The 15,560-nt window shown below is 40.0% G+C and overlaps 1 protein-coding gene across 4 annotated transcripts; it reads left to right on the top strand.

Moving 5' to 3' along the window:
- Nucleotides 1-576: 576 nt before the first annotated feature.
- ZNF699 (zinc finger protein 699) lies at nucleotides 577-15,208 on the top strand. 4 transcript variants are annotated; one of them, XM_038567384.1, is made up of 6 exons: nucleotides 577-1,116; nucleotides 4,413-4,505; nucleotides 5,386-5,512; nucleotides 8,724-8,822; nucleotides 9,334-9,511; nucleotides 9,862-15,208. In XM_038567384.1, exons 2-6 carry the CDS (start codon nucleotides 4,458-4,460, stop codon nucleotides 11,315-11,317), a joined length of 1,908 nt encoding a protein of 635 aa, XP_038423312.1. In that variant the 5' UTR covers nucleotides 577-1,116; nucleotides 4,413-4,457; the 3' UTR covers nucleotides 11,318-15,208. The 4 variants fall into 4 exon arrangements, with proteins under 4 accessions (XP_038423312.1, XP_038423311.1, XP_038423313.1 ...); XM_038567383.1 differs by having other exon boundaries at nucleotides 4,453-4,505; XM_038567385.1 differs by having other exon boundaries at nucleotides 4,453-4,505; nucleotides 9,865-15,208.
- The last annotated feature ends 352 nt before the right edge of the window (nucleotides 15,209-15,560 follow it).

The following is a 15,560-nucleotide window of genomic DNA, read 5'->3' on the forward strand; positions in this document are numbered from 1 at the left end:
CCCAAGAATTGGGGGTCTTGATGCTCCTCTGAGGAGGAGCTGGAATGCCATTGTTTTTTGTTGTTGTTAAGAATTTATTTATTTATTCATGACAGACACACGGAGAGAGGCAGAGACCCAGGCAGAGGGAGAAGCAGGCTCCACGCAGGGAGCCCGACGTGGGACTCGATCCTCAGCCTCCAGGATCACGACCTGAGCCAAGGGCAGATGCTCAGCCCCAGAGCCACCCAGGTGCCCTCCCCAACAATTTTCAACCAAGCCCCGCCCCTCGGAGTGGTCCCACCCTAAACCACGCCCCCAGGCGGTGTCTCGCCCCAGCTCCGCCCCACAGGCCTAGACAACCAAAACCCCGCCAACCACCTGAGGCCCCTCTGAGCCCCGTCCAACACCAAGTCCTGCGCGGTTCCGGCCCCAGGGCCCAACCGCGACTCACGGCAGCACGAACTAGCATTGCTCTTCCACCGGCGGCTGGAAGCCCCCACCTGCCGTCTCACCACACCCCCTGATCCCTAGGCCCCGCCCTTTACGTTGTGCGCGGCTCAGAAACCGGAAGTAGAAGTGTGCTCCTGCGCCTGCGCGAGCTGACGGCCATAGCGCCTCGGTCCCCCACTCGCCGCTGGGGCAGATTTTCTGCCTCAGTCGGCGTCCTTCCCGGCTCAGACCCTCTAGCCCCGGGTCTGGCGTGCGGGAGGGGGATAGGTCGTCATTCGGAGGACGGCCGCTCGGGCCGTGCCTCCCGCCCCCGCCGGAACCCAGCGCGGGGGGCCTCCCGCGGCCGCGGCTCGGCCCAAACTCCCCGAATCAGGAGCTCTGGGCTGCGTGCAGCAGCCGGGGTGAGTCGGCTGCCGGCTAGAGTTAGACACCCACCCTCCTATGTACTGGGCCTTCCAAAGCATCCCAGGCCGCCTTTTCAGAAAGTAAAGCATCCCCGCCATTCCGTGGCCGGGCAGGCGCCTCCACCTCGTCCGTCCGCTGGTCAGGGGATTTCGGTGTGTTGGGTGAGCACCGGGTGACGTTGGCCTCAGCTCGGTTCCCGGCTCCCCTCCTGGTGCAGGAGATACTTCATCATTGAATTTTACCCTGCCTGTGGGCAACAGTTTGATACATTATATTCAGGTACAGAAACGCGAACTGATTACTTAATATCTCTGTAACCCCCTTCTCCCTCCAATGCGGCTGTAAATTTTAACCATTTATCTGTAGATTGTTTTGAATTTCACACCGAGAGTGAGATCATGGGCCGTTTTCAGCGTTTTCTCTTAAATTCCCGTACCTTGCGTTCTTAATTTCTTGAGTGTGTTTGCTAGGACCTACATTTAAGTGGACAGACAGTACTAAATGAGAGCATATAATTTGCATCCTTGCCTTGTTCCTGATCCCAGGGGGGAATTATTCTATCATTTCAGGATTTACTTATTTTTTATGATTTTTATTTATTTACTCATGAGAGACAGAGAGAGAGAAGCAGGCACCCTGCGGGGAGCCCGATGCAGGATTGGATCCCAGGACTCCGGGATCATGACCTGACCCAAAGGTAGACTCTCAGCCACTGCGCCACCCAGGCGCCCCTATCATTTCAGAATTTAAATAGGATGTTTGTGGGGCACCTGGATAGTTCAGTTGGTTTAGGGTCTGATTTATTTATTTATTTTTTTAGAGAGGGAGAGAGAATCTTAAGCAGACTCCTCACTCATCATCAGGGGGAGTCCTGCTTCTATTACAACTGGATTTCACAACCCTGAGATCAAGACCTGAACCAAAATCAAGAGTCTGGCTCTTAATGGACTGAGCCGACCAGGTGACCCCAGCCTCAGACTCTTGGTCTCAGTTCAGGTCTTGATCTCAGAGTCGTGATTTCAAGCTCCCCTAGGCTCCATACTGGCCTCTTTAAAAATATATATAAATATAAATATAAACATATATTTGCTGTAGGGTCATAGATACTAATTATTTTTTTCCAAATTAGAGCTGTTCTCTAATCCTAGTGTGTTAAATGGCCATCAATGGATATTGATATAGATTGGTCGCTTTTTTTTATTTTTAAGATTTTATTTATTTATTCATGAGAGACAAAGAGAGAGAGAGAGGCAGAGACACAGGCAGAGGGAGAAGCAGGCTCCATGCAGGAAGCCTGATGTGGGACTCGATCCCAGGATCCTGGGATCATGTCCTGAGCGGAAGGCAGACGCCCAACTGCTGAGCCACCCAGGCATCCCTCATTATTCAATTCTTGACTATACTAATACTTTTATAGTGTTTTGCATTTGTGTGTTTGAGATCTTTCCTATTTTGTCTTGAGTTGTACTTTTTTGGCTTGGAAACACTAGGAAAACAGTATTTTTCCACTCTTACAATGGAATTATGAATCCTTTATTTGGTGTACTTGCCTGTGAAAAAAATTGTAATTTATATTTATTTTGTGGGCCTGTTTTAAACTACTGTTTTTTGTTGTTGTTTTTTCTTTCAGGATTGGATGTAATCAGGTTTTGTATTTATTTTAGATCATTGCCAGAAAGTTGTACTTCTCTGTAGGAATTCATTCATTATCTGTACATTTTCATGTGTATTATCTTAGCTTTTTTGTTGTATTCTCCCTTCAAAATCTGTGATTATGACTCATTCATAACTCTTTGTCTATGCTCTATTGTTAAAATTGTTCAAGCTTTGTTGATTTTATTAGTTTTCAAGGAGCACATTATTCCTTTTTATGATTCCTTTTTTTAAAAAAAACATCATTAATTTTGTTCTATTTTCATTTTTCTAAACCTTTATGCTGTCCTTTTTCCAACCTTTAAGTTAATGGTTACCCCACTCATTCTGATTTTATTTTCTCTGGGAGTTGATGATATTCATAGAACTATGTAAGTATATGTCCCACATCAGCTATGGATTCCTAGTGTTATCTGAAACACTTTGTTTCATTTTCTGCTTCTTCTCAGCTACAAAAGTAGTCCTAACTGGTTAAAGGTAAATGTGTGTGTGTATTATTATGTATCCTATACCACTACCTGATACAGTTTGTTCATTTACTCCCCTCCCTCAGAAGATCATGACATCCCTGTCCTTCAGGATTTTTCTGTTTTGTTCAGTGCTATATCCTTTGTGACTGTATGTAGTGGGATTGGGGTAAATATTACCTAAGTAAATATGAAATGAAGGAACAAGAGGTAGGGGCCTTAAGGGAAGCGCTCTTGCTCAGAACATGGGTCTTAGTCAAGAGGTGTTCAAAGATAAAACATGTAAATAGAATACTTCGTTTGTCTACTCTCCATAGTGCACAGCAGGATTCTAGGCTAGACTCTGGTACTGCTTGTAATGCCTCACTAACAACTAAATTATAAGGTGTATGTTCAGAAATACACTCATTGGGAATTTAGGCTTTGAAGACAAACAGGCCTGCATTCACACACTTGTATGTGTAGTACACCCTGTGTTACGTACACCTCGGCCGCTTTCTGACTTGGTAGCATTGAGTATATGGTTAATCGATTCTAAGAATTCTCAACTATAAAAACTGTAATAATACCTGATTTGCAGAACTTCTATGAGAAGAAAGCTCTCTGTGGGGTCATTCTCCCATCATGGTTGCTCAAATGGCACATGTTATTAATACAGTAAAGAATGTTGCAATTTTTATTGATATTAAAATATGCTGCTTGATCCACTGCATGAAAAAAGCTGTTAGTTTTCATTACTTTAAATTTATGTAATAGAGCTGCTATCGGATATGACATGTTGCTGACTTCACTTTGGATGTTCTTGTTCTGTGCTGCTGTATTGCATAGGCAAACTTTAACATGGGAATCACAGCATGGCAATCTTCTCTGCCTCCTACATGTAGTATTCAGTCAGTTGATACTCTTTCTCAGAAACTGAGTTTCAGAGGCCCTGCAGGGGTGGATTCAATGGTCAGGGGCTGAGCAGTAATTCTTGTTAGCCTGCCAGTGGTGCAGAAGTAAGAAATACTGGGAGTGGAGCCCCCAGAAATTGGATATGTAAGTCCTTTTTGGGATTTGACACAGAGTGTATTTTTATGGTTGAAAGCATTGTCTGATATTTTTTGTTTTTCATTATTATGGGAAGTTGACAGCTAAACTGTTTTAGATTTTGCTTAATTTACAAAATGGGACTTTTAACGTTTTTCTCCCTCCTCTTTTTAATGGTCAGCAAGGACCACAGCAATGTTTTTTTTCTAGCTCTGCAGGAGATAAGATTACCTTCTTACTCAGTGTGTGTTTGGTTGGGTGTCTTAGGGGTATGCTTTATACGTGTGTGTGTGTGTGTGTGTGTGTGTGTGTGTGTGTTTTGAGGGGAGTGGTCCCTCATAACAGATGTGCTGTAGCATCCAGGCTCATGAGTTGTGGAAATTGTGGGGAGACCTGGATTCTTGTGTTTTCTTTCTCCTGCTTCAGCTCTAACTAACTTCTCAGTGCTCTGACTTTCTTCATGAAGGGAACATGGAAGAAGAAAGAAATGCTGCTGAATTACAGAAAAATATGACACAGGTAGGTAGGAGCTAATAATTCTCCAAAAGAATTTTCCATTCCACCAGGTCATTGACCTCCTAATTGTTTAGAGCAGTGGTCAGCAATCTGTTTCTCTGTTGGATCACATAGTATTTTAGGCATTGAGGCTATAGAGTTTCTATTACAGTTAAACTGTCAATTTAGTATGAAACCAGCCACAGACAGTTGATAAACAAATGCTTTATTGTGTTCCAATACAACTTTACACAAACAAGTTGGAGGCTGGATTTAGCCCATGTGCTGTAGTTTGCTGACCCCCTGGCTAAAGTAAAAGACAATATGGCCAGCTGTGGGCCTGAGTGGAAAGTTATATTTCTGCAGGCTTCTGGGCCTCAGGTTTGTGGGGAAAAAAAAGAAACCAACAAAGAAAGTTCCCCATCCCTCAGTGTGATTTTATGCATTTAAACCTCATTTGGCTTTGACTTGGTCTTTTCATGTTATGCTGATTGCTATGGTAGGAAAGAAGGAAGCAGGTAAAATTATTTGTGGAACAAGGAATTGCTAGTGTCTGTGGAAATTATTTCATCTCTAGAGCATTTCTGTCATTTCTGCTATAGGCTCTGGACTGTTCTGGGTCATTATAAGATTGGAATTGGTCACCATCAAACTGTGCAAGAGATCAATTTAGTGTTTTAGAAGTGTAGTTAGATCCATGAAACAGGATGAGATTAGGAAGGATGTAATGGATACAAGGAGAAAGATCTGATGTCTGAATTCTTAGGTAGATTTTGGGAGATCATAAAATCTTCAGAATTTCCTATGATTTTCAGTTCCCCGGTATTAGCAACCTCATCCATCTTCCTGCACACGTGGGGAGAGTTGGTACCTTTCTGAAAAGAATGTATGTGGGATTTTTTAGGACTCTGTGGTCTTTGAGGATGTGGCTGTGGACTTCACCCAGGAGGAGTGGGCTTTGCTGGATCTTGCTCAGAGAAGCCTCTACAGAGATGTGATGCTGGAAAACTTTCAGAACCTGGCCTCACTAGGTAAGAATGGCAACATTTCTTTATTTAGTTGTTTAGAAAACAAGTTTACTAATTGACCTTGTTCTAGAATTTAGACTGAGGAATTAGAATAAATTGGTAAATAAGACAGACGTGGTCACCGACCCCAAGGAACTTAGAATCTAGTGGCTTCACCATGAAAATAAACATCTGTGTGGTGAACTGCCTTTTTCTTTTTCTTGTGGTTAAAAGCCTTGAAGTTTATTAAGTGTTGAAAGTGTTGGCATAGACTTCAGGAGTCACTTTGAGCCTTAGGGAAGTTTGTGGTTTGGGTCATTGTGAGAATTTTACTGATGTTAATGCTCTTTACTCAGAAACACACCTGTAAACAAGGGGAGATTATTAGTGCAGGGAGGGAGAACAGATGACATGGGGAGCTGTGGTATATCTCCGAAAAGAGGTGTTAAAAAGTTATACTACAGGGTTTGTACTTTGGTTGAGTGACTTAAGGGTGGGTCTGTGGAAGCAGGCTGTATTGGTTTCCTAGGCTTTTCATAACAAAGTACTACAAACTGGCTGAAAACAGCAGAAACTTATTCTTTCACATTTCTGGAGACTGGAAGTACAAAATCGAGGTGTCAGTAGGACCATGCTCCTCCTGAAGGCTCTACGGCAGCAATCTCTCCTTGTTTCTTCCTAGCTTCTGGTAGTTGGCCACCAATCCCTGGTGTTTTTTGGTTTGCGATGATATTGGGGGTTTTGTTTGTTTGTTAGTTTTTTGTTTTCTTTAAATTTTATTTTGAAGTGATTTCTATACCCAGCATAAGGCTCGAACCCAGAACCCCGAGATCAAGAGTTGCACACTCTACCGAGTCATCTGGGCACCCCGTGCAACTAGGGTGATCTTTCTGATCTTTGCCTTTATCTTCACCTGGTCTTCTTCCCTCTGTTTTATGCCCCTCCTTATAAGGACACTAGTCAGTGGATTTAAGACCCATTCAAATCCAGTATAATTTCATCTTTACTTGATTAATCTACAAAGACCCTATTTCCAATAAAGTGACATTCTGAGGTTTCAGGTGTACATGACATTTTGTTTTAATACACTTACTTTTTTTTTTTTAGAGCAGTTGTAGATTCATAGCAGAATGAGTGAGTGGCAGATACAAAGATTTCTCATGGGTGCCCTACCTCTGTACAGGTAGTATCAACATCTTCTACCAGAATGATACATTTGTTACAGTTGATGAACCTGAATTGACACATCATCATCACTTGAGTCCATAATTTATACATTAGGATTCACTCTTGGTGAATTCATTCAACATAGAATACATCCTATGGTTTGGACAAATATGTAATGATATATATTCATCATTATAGTATCATACAGAGTAATTTCATTGCCCTAAAAATCCTCTTTGCCTTGTCAGTTCTTCTCTCCTTTCCTGCTAAGCTGTGGCAACCATTGATCTTTTTACTGCCTCCATAGTTTTGGCTTTTCTAGAATGTTGTAGTTGGAGTCATGTGGTAAGGTGTATAGATTTTTTCAATGCCTTCTTTCACATAGTCATATGCATTTATGGTTCTTTCATGGCTTTTTGTGGCTTGATAATTCATATCTTTTTAATTCTGAATAATGTTTCATTGTCTAGCTGTACCATAGTTTGATTCACCCATTTACCCACTAAAGGACATCTTAAGGGATCCCTGGGTGGCGCAGTGGTTTAGCGCCTGTCTTTGGCCCAGGGCGCGATCCTGGAGACCCGGGATCGAATCCCACGTCGGGCTCCCGGTGCATGGAGCCTGCTTCTCCCTCTGCCTGTGTCTCTGCCTCTCTCTCTCTCTCTCTGACTATCATAAATAAATAAATTAAAAAAAAAAAAAAAGGACATCTTAATTGTTTCTAAGTTTGGGCAGTTGTGAATAAAGTTGCAGTTAACATGCATGTGTAGGTTTTTGTGTGGACATGTTTTCAGCTCCTTTAGGTAAATTCTAAGCAGTGTGATTGCCTGATCATATGTTAAGATTAGTTTTGTAAGAAGCTGCCAAACTCTTCCAAAGTGCTGTACCATTTTGCATTCCCACTAGCAGTGAAAGAATTCCTGTCCTACATCCTTGCCAGCATTTTTGGTGTCAGTGTTTTGGATTTTACTGTTCTCATAGGTGTGCAGTGGTTTCTCATTGTTTTTTTTTTTTCTTTTTTTTTATTTTATTATTTATGATAGTCAGAGAGAGAGAGAGAGAGAGAGAGGCAGAGACATAGGCAGAGGTAGAAGCAGACTCCATGCACCGGGAGCCCGATGTGGGATTCGATCCCGGGTCTCTAGGATCACACCCTGGGCCAAAGGCAGGCGCCAAACCGCTGCGCCACCCAGGGATCCCTCTCATTGTTTTAATTTGTATTTTCCTCAGGACATATTGGACTATCTTTTCATATGGTGTTTTCTTCAAAGAGTTTCATAGTTTTGCACTTTACATTTAGGTTTTTCATCCCCGTGATCCATTTTGAGTTGCTTTTTGTGAAGGGTGTAAATGTCTGTGTCTATATTTTCTTGAATGTTGATGGCTCGTTGTTTAGTCTCTTTTGAAAAGACTATCTTCTCCATGTATTGCCTTTGCTCCTCTGTCAAAGATCAGCTGACTGTTTATGTAGTTCTATTTCTGAGCGATTTTGTCTCATTGATGTGTTTAGACATACATTTTCAAGGAACTTTGTTCAACCCAGTCCATAGATGATCACTTTAGATTGGATGCTGACAAAAAGAAGTAGAAATTTTGTTACTGAGTATTTTGTGGGTGGCGTAATGACTTTTTTTTTTTTTTTTTTGTCAACCTTAGATTAAATTATGTGGTGGCCTTGTTTTGTTTTATTTTATCATGATCTCAGAGTAACCTTGTTTAAGACTGGTATTCTGAGAGATTATTTATGTGCAAGAGGAGAACAAAATGTCCTGGCTTAGCTTCTAATATTGGAAGTTTAGACAATGAATGTCACATCAATTCTAGAAATCAGAGGCTGTGTTGTTGTCTTTGTCATTGTCTACTCCCCCATACTGACCCTGCTTTAAAAAAGTTTTTCACAAACATTTTGTTGAAATTCAGTTTACTCTTGCCCATAATTAGAGTATTAGAAGAGCAAAATTTTGACCCTGTCTTCATGGAAATGCTTATGGTTCCTCATCATTTTCCCTCTGATAAGCCTTTTTGCATTTTTTTTTTTTTTTTTTTTTTTGCCTTTCTGCATTAACAGGATATCCACTGCACACACCATATCTGATCTCCCAATGGAAACAAGAGGAGGACCTGGAGACAGTAGAACAAGGACTTATCCAGGGGAAGCACCAGGAAGGCAAGAGTCCTGGGGAGAAACTGCCCTGGTTGGGGGATATGACATTTGGAAACATCAAATAAGAGCAAAACAAAACTTTGTTTTGTTTGAGGAGTCTGATCTTCCAGATACCTTGCATTACTATTTTGACATTTTATCAGTATTCTTACTTTCCTAGTTCTTGGGAAAGATTGTCCGAATTCCTCTTGTTAGTATCATGTGTACTTTAGGAAGGAACTGGTTCTTTTTTGTTTTGTTTTCCTTTTTAAGTTTTATATATTTAAGTAATCTCTGCATTCCATATGGGGCTCGAACTCATGAGCCCAAGATCAAGTCACATGGTCTTCCAACTGAGCCAGGCAGGTGCCCCTTGTTCTCCTAATAATTCCTTATATGTGTTACTATCAGTCTCAGTCTTCATAGAATCATTTCTTAGTTGCTATCTTGACCCTTGTGTATATTGCCAAAGTCCTGAAACGGCAACACTGCCAGAAGTCCTTTCCTTATAGGTACCTTTACTTTTTTGTTTCAGGTTTTAAGATTCAACTTAAAACTAATGAATCAGCACAAGATATTTATGAACAAAAAATATCCAGTGAACAGAAAATAGTAAGATTCAAAAGGAATGATTCTTGGTCATCCATTTTACACCAAAACTGGGAATACCATGATACTTATTATCAGAACAAAAGCCATGAGAGACATTTGAGGTGAGTGCCATTCATAAAAGAAAATGTAATGCCTCAGGAAAGAATCTTAAAAATGTGACAAAACTTAAAAAACATGTACGTAGAATTTAGTCAAAAATTGTGATTTCATAAAGAGTTTTTCAAGATTTCAAAAATGACATTGAGATCTTTACTGTTTGACACACAGTTCAGCTGTAAGCAGTTATCAGAAAAATTGTATGTCAAAACAAACTTCAGTGGTAATACTGGCTTTTGTAGACCCCTTGTTGAGAACTTTGCACTTGTAACTTGACAGGGCAGAAAGTGTACATAGTCACTGAAAGTGGTAAAAATTTATTTATTGCTAATAACGTGTTTTTTATTTTTAAAAGAAGTCCAGTGGAGCACATCTTTGAATGTAACGAAGAAAATCAGTGTGAACAAGCCTTTGGCCAAATTTCACGTCTTAACATAGACAAGGGAACTACTGAAGTAAAGTCCTATGAATGCCATGAGTGTCAAAAGGCCTTCACGGATCATTTATCCCTTAAGAATCACATCAGGTCTCACACTGGCAGCAAACCCTATCAGTGTAAAGAATGTGGGAAAGCTTTCCATTTTCTTGCTTGTTTTAAGAAGCATGTGAAAAATCCCACTGAAGGGAAACCCTATGAATGTAAAGAATGTACAAAAGCCTTTGGTTGTTCTTCCTTCTTTAGGGCACATATGAAGATTCACACTGGAAAGACGAGCTATGAATGTAAGGAATGTGGGAAAACCTTTAGCTGTTCTTCATCCCTGACAGAACATAAAAGGATTCACAGTGGCGATAAGCCTTATGAGTGTAGGGAATGTGGGAAGGCATTTAGTTGTTCCTCTTCACTCTCCAAACACAAAAGGATTCACAGTGGAGATAAGCCATATGAATGTAAGGAATGTGGGAAGGCCTTTAGTTCTTCTTCTCACCTTATAATACATATAAGAATTCATACTGGAGAGAAGCCTTACGAATGTAAAGAGTGTGGGAAAGCATTCAGTGAGTCCTCAAAACTCACTGTACATGTCAGAACACACACAGGACAGAAACCCTATAAATGTAAGGAATGTGGGAAAGCCTACAATTGTCCCTCCTCCTTAAGTATCCATATGAGAAAACACACTGGAGAGAAACCCTATGAATGTCTGGAATGTGGAAAGGCCTTCTATCTTCCCACTTCCCTTAACACGCATGTGAAAAATCAAAGTAGAGAGAAACCCTATGAATGTAAAGAATGTGGAAAAGCCTTTAGTTGTCCCTCATCCTTCAGAGCACATGTGAGAGATCACACTGGAAAGATACAATATGAATGTAAGGAATGTGGGAAAGCCTTTAGCCGTTCCTCATCCCTCACTGAACACTTAAGAACTCACAGCGGAGAGAAGCCTTATGAATGTAAAGAATGTGGGAAGGCCTTCATTAGTTCCTCCCACCTTACAGTACATATAAGAACTCACACTGGAGAGAAACCTTATGAATGTAAGAAATGTGGAAAAGCCTTTATTTATCCCTCAGCTCTTAGGATCCACATGAGAACACATACTGGAGAGAAACCCTATGAATGTAAGGAATGTGGAAAAGCCTTTCGCCATTCTTCATACCTTACTGTCCATGCAAGAATGCACACTGGAGAGAAACCCTTTGAATGTCTGGAATGTGGGAAAGCCTTCAGTTGTCCCTCATCCTTTCGAAGACATGTAAGAAGCCACACTGGAGAGAAACCCTATGAATGTAAGGAATGTGGGAAAGCTTTTGTGTGTCCTGCCTACTTTCGAAGACATGTGAAAACTCACACTAGAGAAAGTGTATAAATATAAAAAATGTGGGGATGTCTGCAAGGTGTTTTCAAATCATAGATGGAACATTGTGGAAATGCTCCGTGAATGTAAGAAAGCAAGAAATTGTTGCTTATCTGTTTGAAGTCTTGAGAACTCACAGCTGAGAGAGACCTGTTTATGTATACCTGGTGGTAACGCCTTCGTGAACATTGCTTCCTGTGTGGAAGAAAATTCATACAAGAAGCACAAATCAGCACCTCACCTGTAAAGTGGACTGCTGGCTCATTGATTTTTCAGTTTCTGTTTTCTGATATGAATTCATAGTTACGGTGATAAATTTCCCTCTAATACCTTTTCAGCTCTAACCACTTTTTATTTATCTATTTATTTATGTATTTATTTTCTAACCACGATTTATTATAGGTACTTTCATTTTGCCTGAGATGTAAATGTTTTTACATTATAAAACCTTTTGGACCCATAGGGGATTCAAGGTGTTTTTCATAAGCAGGCAAGAGTGATCTTCTTTTTTTGGTTTGTTCAGTTAGTTTCTAATTAATGCTCATCATTCTCCAGGTATGTAGTCATTATGGTATCAATACTTTGGTATTTGTAATTTCTTTTGTAATTTTTTCCTTGTGATTGGTAGTTTCATTTTGATCTAGTATGGAACGTACTGGAAATTGCCTACCCATTTTTTTCCTTTTTATTTACTAAGAGAACCTAAAGTTTTTGAGGCTATCACTTTTTACTATTAAAAGCTTTTCCTGTCTAATAAGTAATTTTAACAGAAATTAATAAGTGCAAAAGTCTCCAAAAAAAGAGTCACATCTGATACGTTGTTTTAGTATTTTGTTGTTGGTCCTTGCTCATGGCTGGGAACTGGACCCAATGTTTTGAATTTAAAAAGGTTGGGGGGAAAGGGGGATCTTGCAATAAGAAAGCTGGAAGTAGGGCAGCCCTGGTGGCTCAGTGGTTTAGCGCCGCCTTCAGTCCAGGGCGTGATCCTGGAGACCCGGGATCAAGTCCCACATCAGGCTCCCTGCATGGAACCTGCTCCTCCCTCTGCCTGCATCTCTGCCTCTCTCTCTCTCTCTCTCTCATGAATAAATAAATAAAATCTTAAAAAAAAAAAAAAAGAAAGCTGGAAGTAAAGGTAGTTGAGCTGGTATGCATGTGTTAATTTGGACATATTTTGGACTGTGTTTCTCAGAATCATTTCCTTATATCCAGTTCCAGGTTAGAATTGTCTAGAAGAGCCTTTGCATGAGAATTGGAAGGCAGATGGAAGAGCTATTACTTTTTGTTTAGTGGGGCCATAATATGGAGAAAGAGGCATAGGGGTGCATGGTGGGCTTCAGTTTCCTGCTCATTTTCCTGATGTTAGGACCTACTAATCAATACTAGCTTGAAACAGAGCAGTAAATGCTTTTACATGAGTGAAAGCTTTTGTGTGTCCTGCCTACTTTCGAAGACAAGCTTTTGTGTGTCCTGCCTACTAACCTCAGAGCCAGCAGCTCCCTAGACCTCTCCATCAATTCCTCCATCATGGTCCTACACAGTTTCTTAGGTTTTCTGGCAAGTTCTTGGGGAATCCCTGGGTGGCTCAATGGTTTGGCGCCTGCCTTCAGCCCAGGGCATGATCCTGGAGCCCTGGGATCAAGTCCCACATCAGGTTCCCTGCATGGAGCCTGCTTCTCTCTCTGCCTATGTCTCTGCCCCCCCCCCTCTCTCTCTGGGTGTCTCTCATGAATAAATTAATAAATAATCTTTAAAAAAAAAGATTTTCTGGCAGGGTCCAGCATTGTCATTTTGCTGATATTATAGTCCCTGGCACATCAACTGACTGTATAGAGGTGGCCCAAGTTTGGAGTAGGATTGTTATCTGCATAGTACAATCCCATCACACCACTTTGCTCAAGGAGACATCTATGCAAGTCCATTGGGATCTCCAGCAAGAAGGGTTGTGGACAGTAAAGAAAATTAGGTATAAGGGAGGTAAACATCAGACAGGGTGTCCTATTTTAGTGGAGGAAGATTTATATTTGATACCTTCAAACAGATTTTTCTGCTTTTTTTATTTGGGAAAGATGAAAGTTACTTGGTTTGTGCTTCTTCAGATAGATCTAGCTGCACTTTTCCCTTCTGTTATGTTTCCCCATCATTTCTGAAAGTAGACCTATGCCGCTTTCACTAATGTGCACTAATGTACACTAATGTGCACGAAGTGTGCTGATCTTAGGCATATAGCTTGATGAAATTTCACTTACATACATACACACTCTGTTAAACAACATTTCTAGGATTCCAGGAAGTTTATTTATATTTTCTCAATAGTGCTCCACTGAGGAAACCACAATCTTGACTTTTATTCAGTTCATTAGGTTTGCTTCTTGATCCTCTTGATCTTTATCTAAGTGCTCAAGTACAATATGTACAATTATGTGCTTGGCTTCTTTTCTCAGCATGATGTCTAGCTTGCCTTTTAATTGCTCTTTTCTGCTGACTTACACTTATTTCTCTTGGTATATGTTTTGTATTTAGGAATGAGATCACTGACTCATAGGGTAGACTTTAGCTTTAGTTTTGAGTATTCCAGTTTTTCAAAAAGATGGACTAAAAGCTCATCCTAAAAGCAATGCATGAAAATTCTAATTGTTCCACATAGCTGACCAGCCCTTTCTAATCTTAGCCCTACAGTAGAGGACATGGTACTATCCTGCTTTGGTTTTACTTTTCAGTTTCCTGATATGTAATGATGGTAAATATTTTTTTTTTATGTGCTTATTGGCTATTTGGATATCTTTTATGAGGGCACCCATTTTTGGTTCCTTTTTTATTTGAAGGGTTTCCTTCTAGTTACTTGTCCTTAATTGTATGTATGTGTATCTCTATGTCTAGTTATGTACACATACATATATAAAACCATGTGTTATATATCATATATATATATATATATAGCTTGTGTATATTATATATACATACATTGCAGATACCTTTAACCTTTCACTGGCTTGTCTTTTTACTCTTCTCATTTTTTGTAAGCTATAAAGGGAATTTATTGGTTTGATTATTGAGAAGTCCTTGGGCATAACTAGCTTCAGAGATGGCTGGGATCCTGAGGCTAAAAAGCTATTATCTGGGTGAGTTCTGTGTCTGTGTCTTGGCTGTGCATCGCCTTGTATTAGCAATTATTCCTGGCAGGCTGTTTCTCTCTACTGTGGGTCCCAGAAGATCCAGGCTGCTTTCTTTTTAGATTGAAGTCTCAGAGAGAAAAGAGCGGTGGTCTTTTGGAGCAACTCCAATATGATCATTATAATAGAATCTGATTGTCTTACTTGACAATAGTTAGCCAATCACTGTGGCCAGAGGAATGTAATGCTCTGAATTGTTTAGGACTGGCTCCTGTGCTCATCCAGAAACCAAAGTAGAGTTTGCACCAACTGAACCAGAGTCCTGACCATTGTGATGTGTACAGAGAGGGAAGGTGGCAGCTGTGGGCAAGTGGATATAATGGGAATAGAGGAAATATTGTCAGCTAGCATGTTGTGCTTACTAGGGTCTTAGCAATAGGAGGAAACTGAAGTCTGCTAACACAGCAGGGGCTAAGTAGTTCTAGAAATCCCTTCAGAAAGGTTAAGTGCCGTCTGTTAACATATCTTTTTTTAGATTGCTAGAGATGGCTTCTCAACTTTTATGCTGTTTTGCAGTACATTTGGAAATCTGGTAGACTTAGAACTTTTTTATTCTTTAAAATTGTCTTGCCTTCTCTACTCCTCATTTGTTTCTATATTATTTTTAGAATTTCCTTACTGATTTTCATAAGTATGCTGAGAGTATGCTTGGAATGGCATTGACTTGATGTGGTAAACTGAATGAAATTGGCATCTTTATAATATTGAATTAAACATAATCATCCATTTACCTACGTTGTTTTTAATTTGTCTTAACAGTGTTTTGTAGTTTAATAGTAGAGGTCTTGAATATCTTTAATTTATTTCTAGGTATGTGGTATGTTTTGCTTTGTAAGTATTTTTATTTATTTCCTTTTTTATTTTCAGCTAGCACAAATTGCAATTTTCTTTTTGTACATTGATCTTTTTCTCCAGTGACATTTATAAATTAATTTATTATTACTTGAATTATTATTCAAATAGTTTGTGGATTATTTTGGATTTTCTATGTACAATCCTGTCAATAACAAAAGAAAGACTTACTTGATTTCTGAACTTTATCTTATTTTTTTTTTTTTTTTTTTTTTTTTTTTTTAAGATTT

Source organism: Canis lupus, chromosome 20 (assembly GCF_011100685.1).
Source record: "Canis lupus familiaris isolate Mischka breed German Shepherd chromosome 20, alternate assembly UU_Cfam_GSD_1.0, whole genome shotgun sequence".
In the NCBI taxonomy this organism is placed as follows: domain Eukaryota; kingdom Metazoa; phylum Chordata; class Mammalia; order Carnivora; family Canidae; genus Canis; species Canis lupus.

Excerpts from the sequence above, each read along its gene's own strand:
- ZNF699 (XM_038567384.1), top strand. The coding sequence starts at position 4,458 with ATGGAAGAAGAAAGAAATGCTGCTGAATTACAGAAAAATATGACACAG. Across the intron at positions 8,823-9,333 it reads CCAGGGGAAGCACCAGGAAG|GTTTTAAGATTCAACTTAAA; the intron begins GCAAGAGTCCTG and ends TTTTTGTTTCAG. Across the intron at positions 9,512-9,861 it reads AGCCATGAGAGACATTTGAG|AAGTCCAGTGGAGCACATCT; the intron begins GTGAGTGCCATT and ends TATTTTTAAAAG.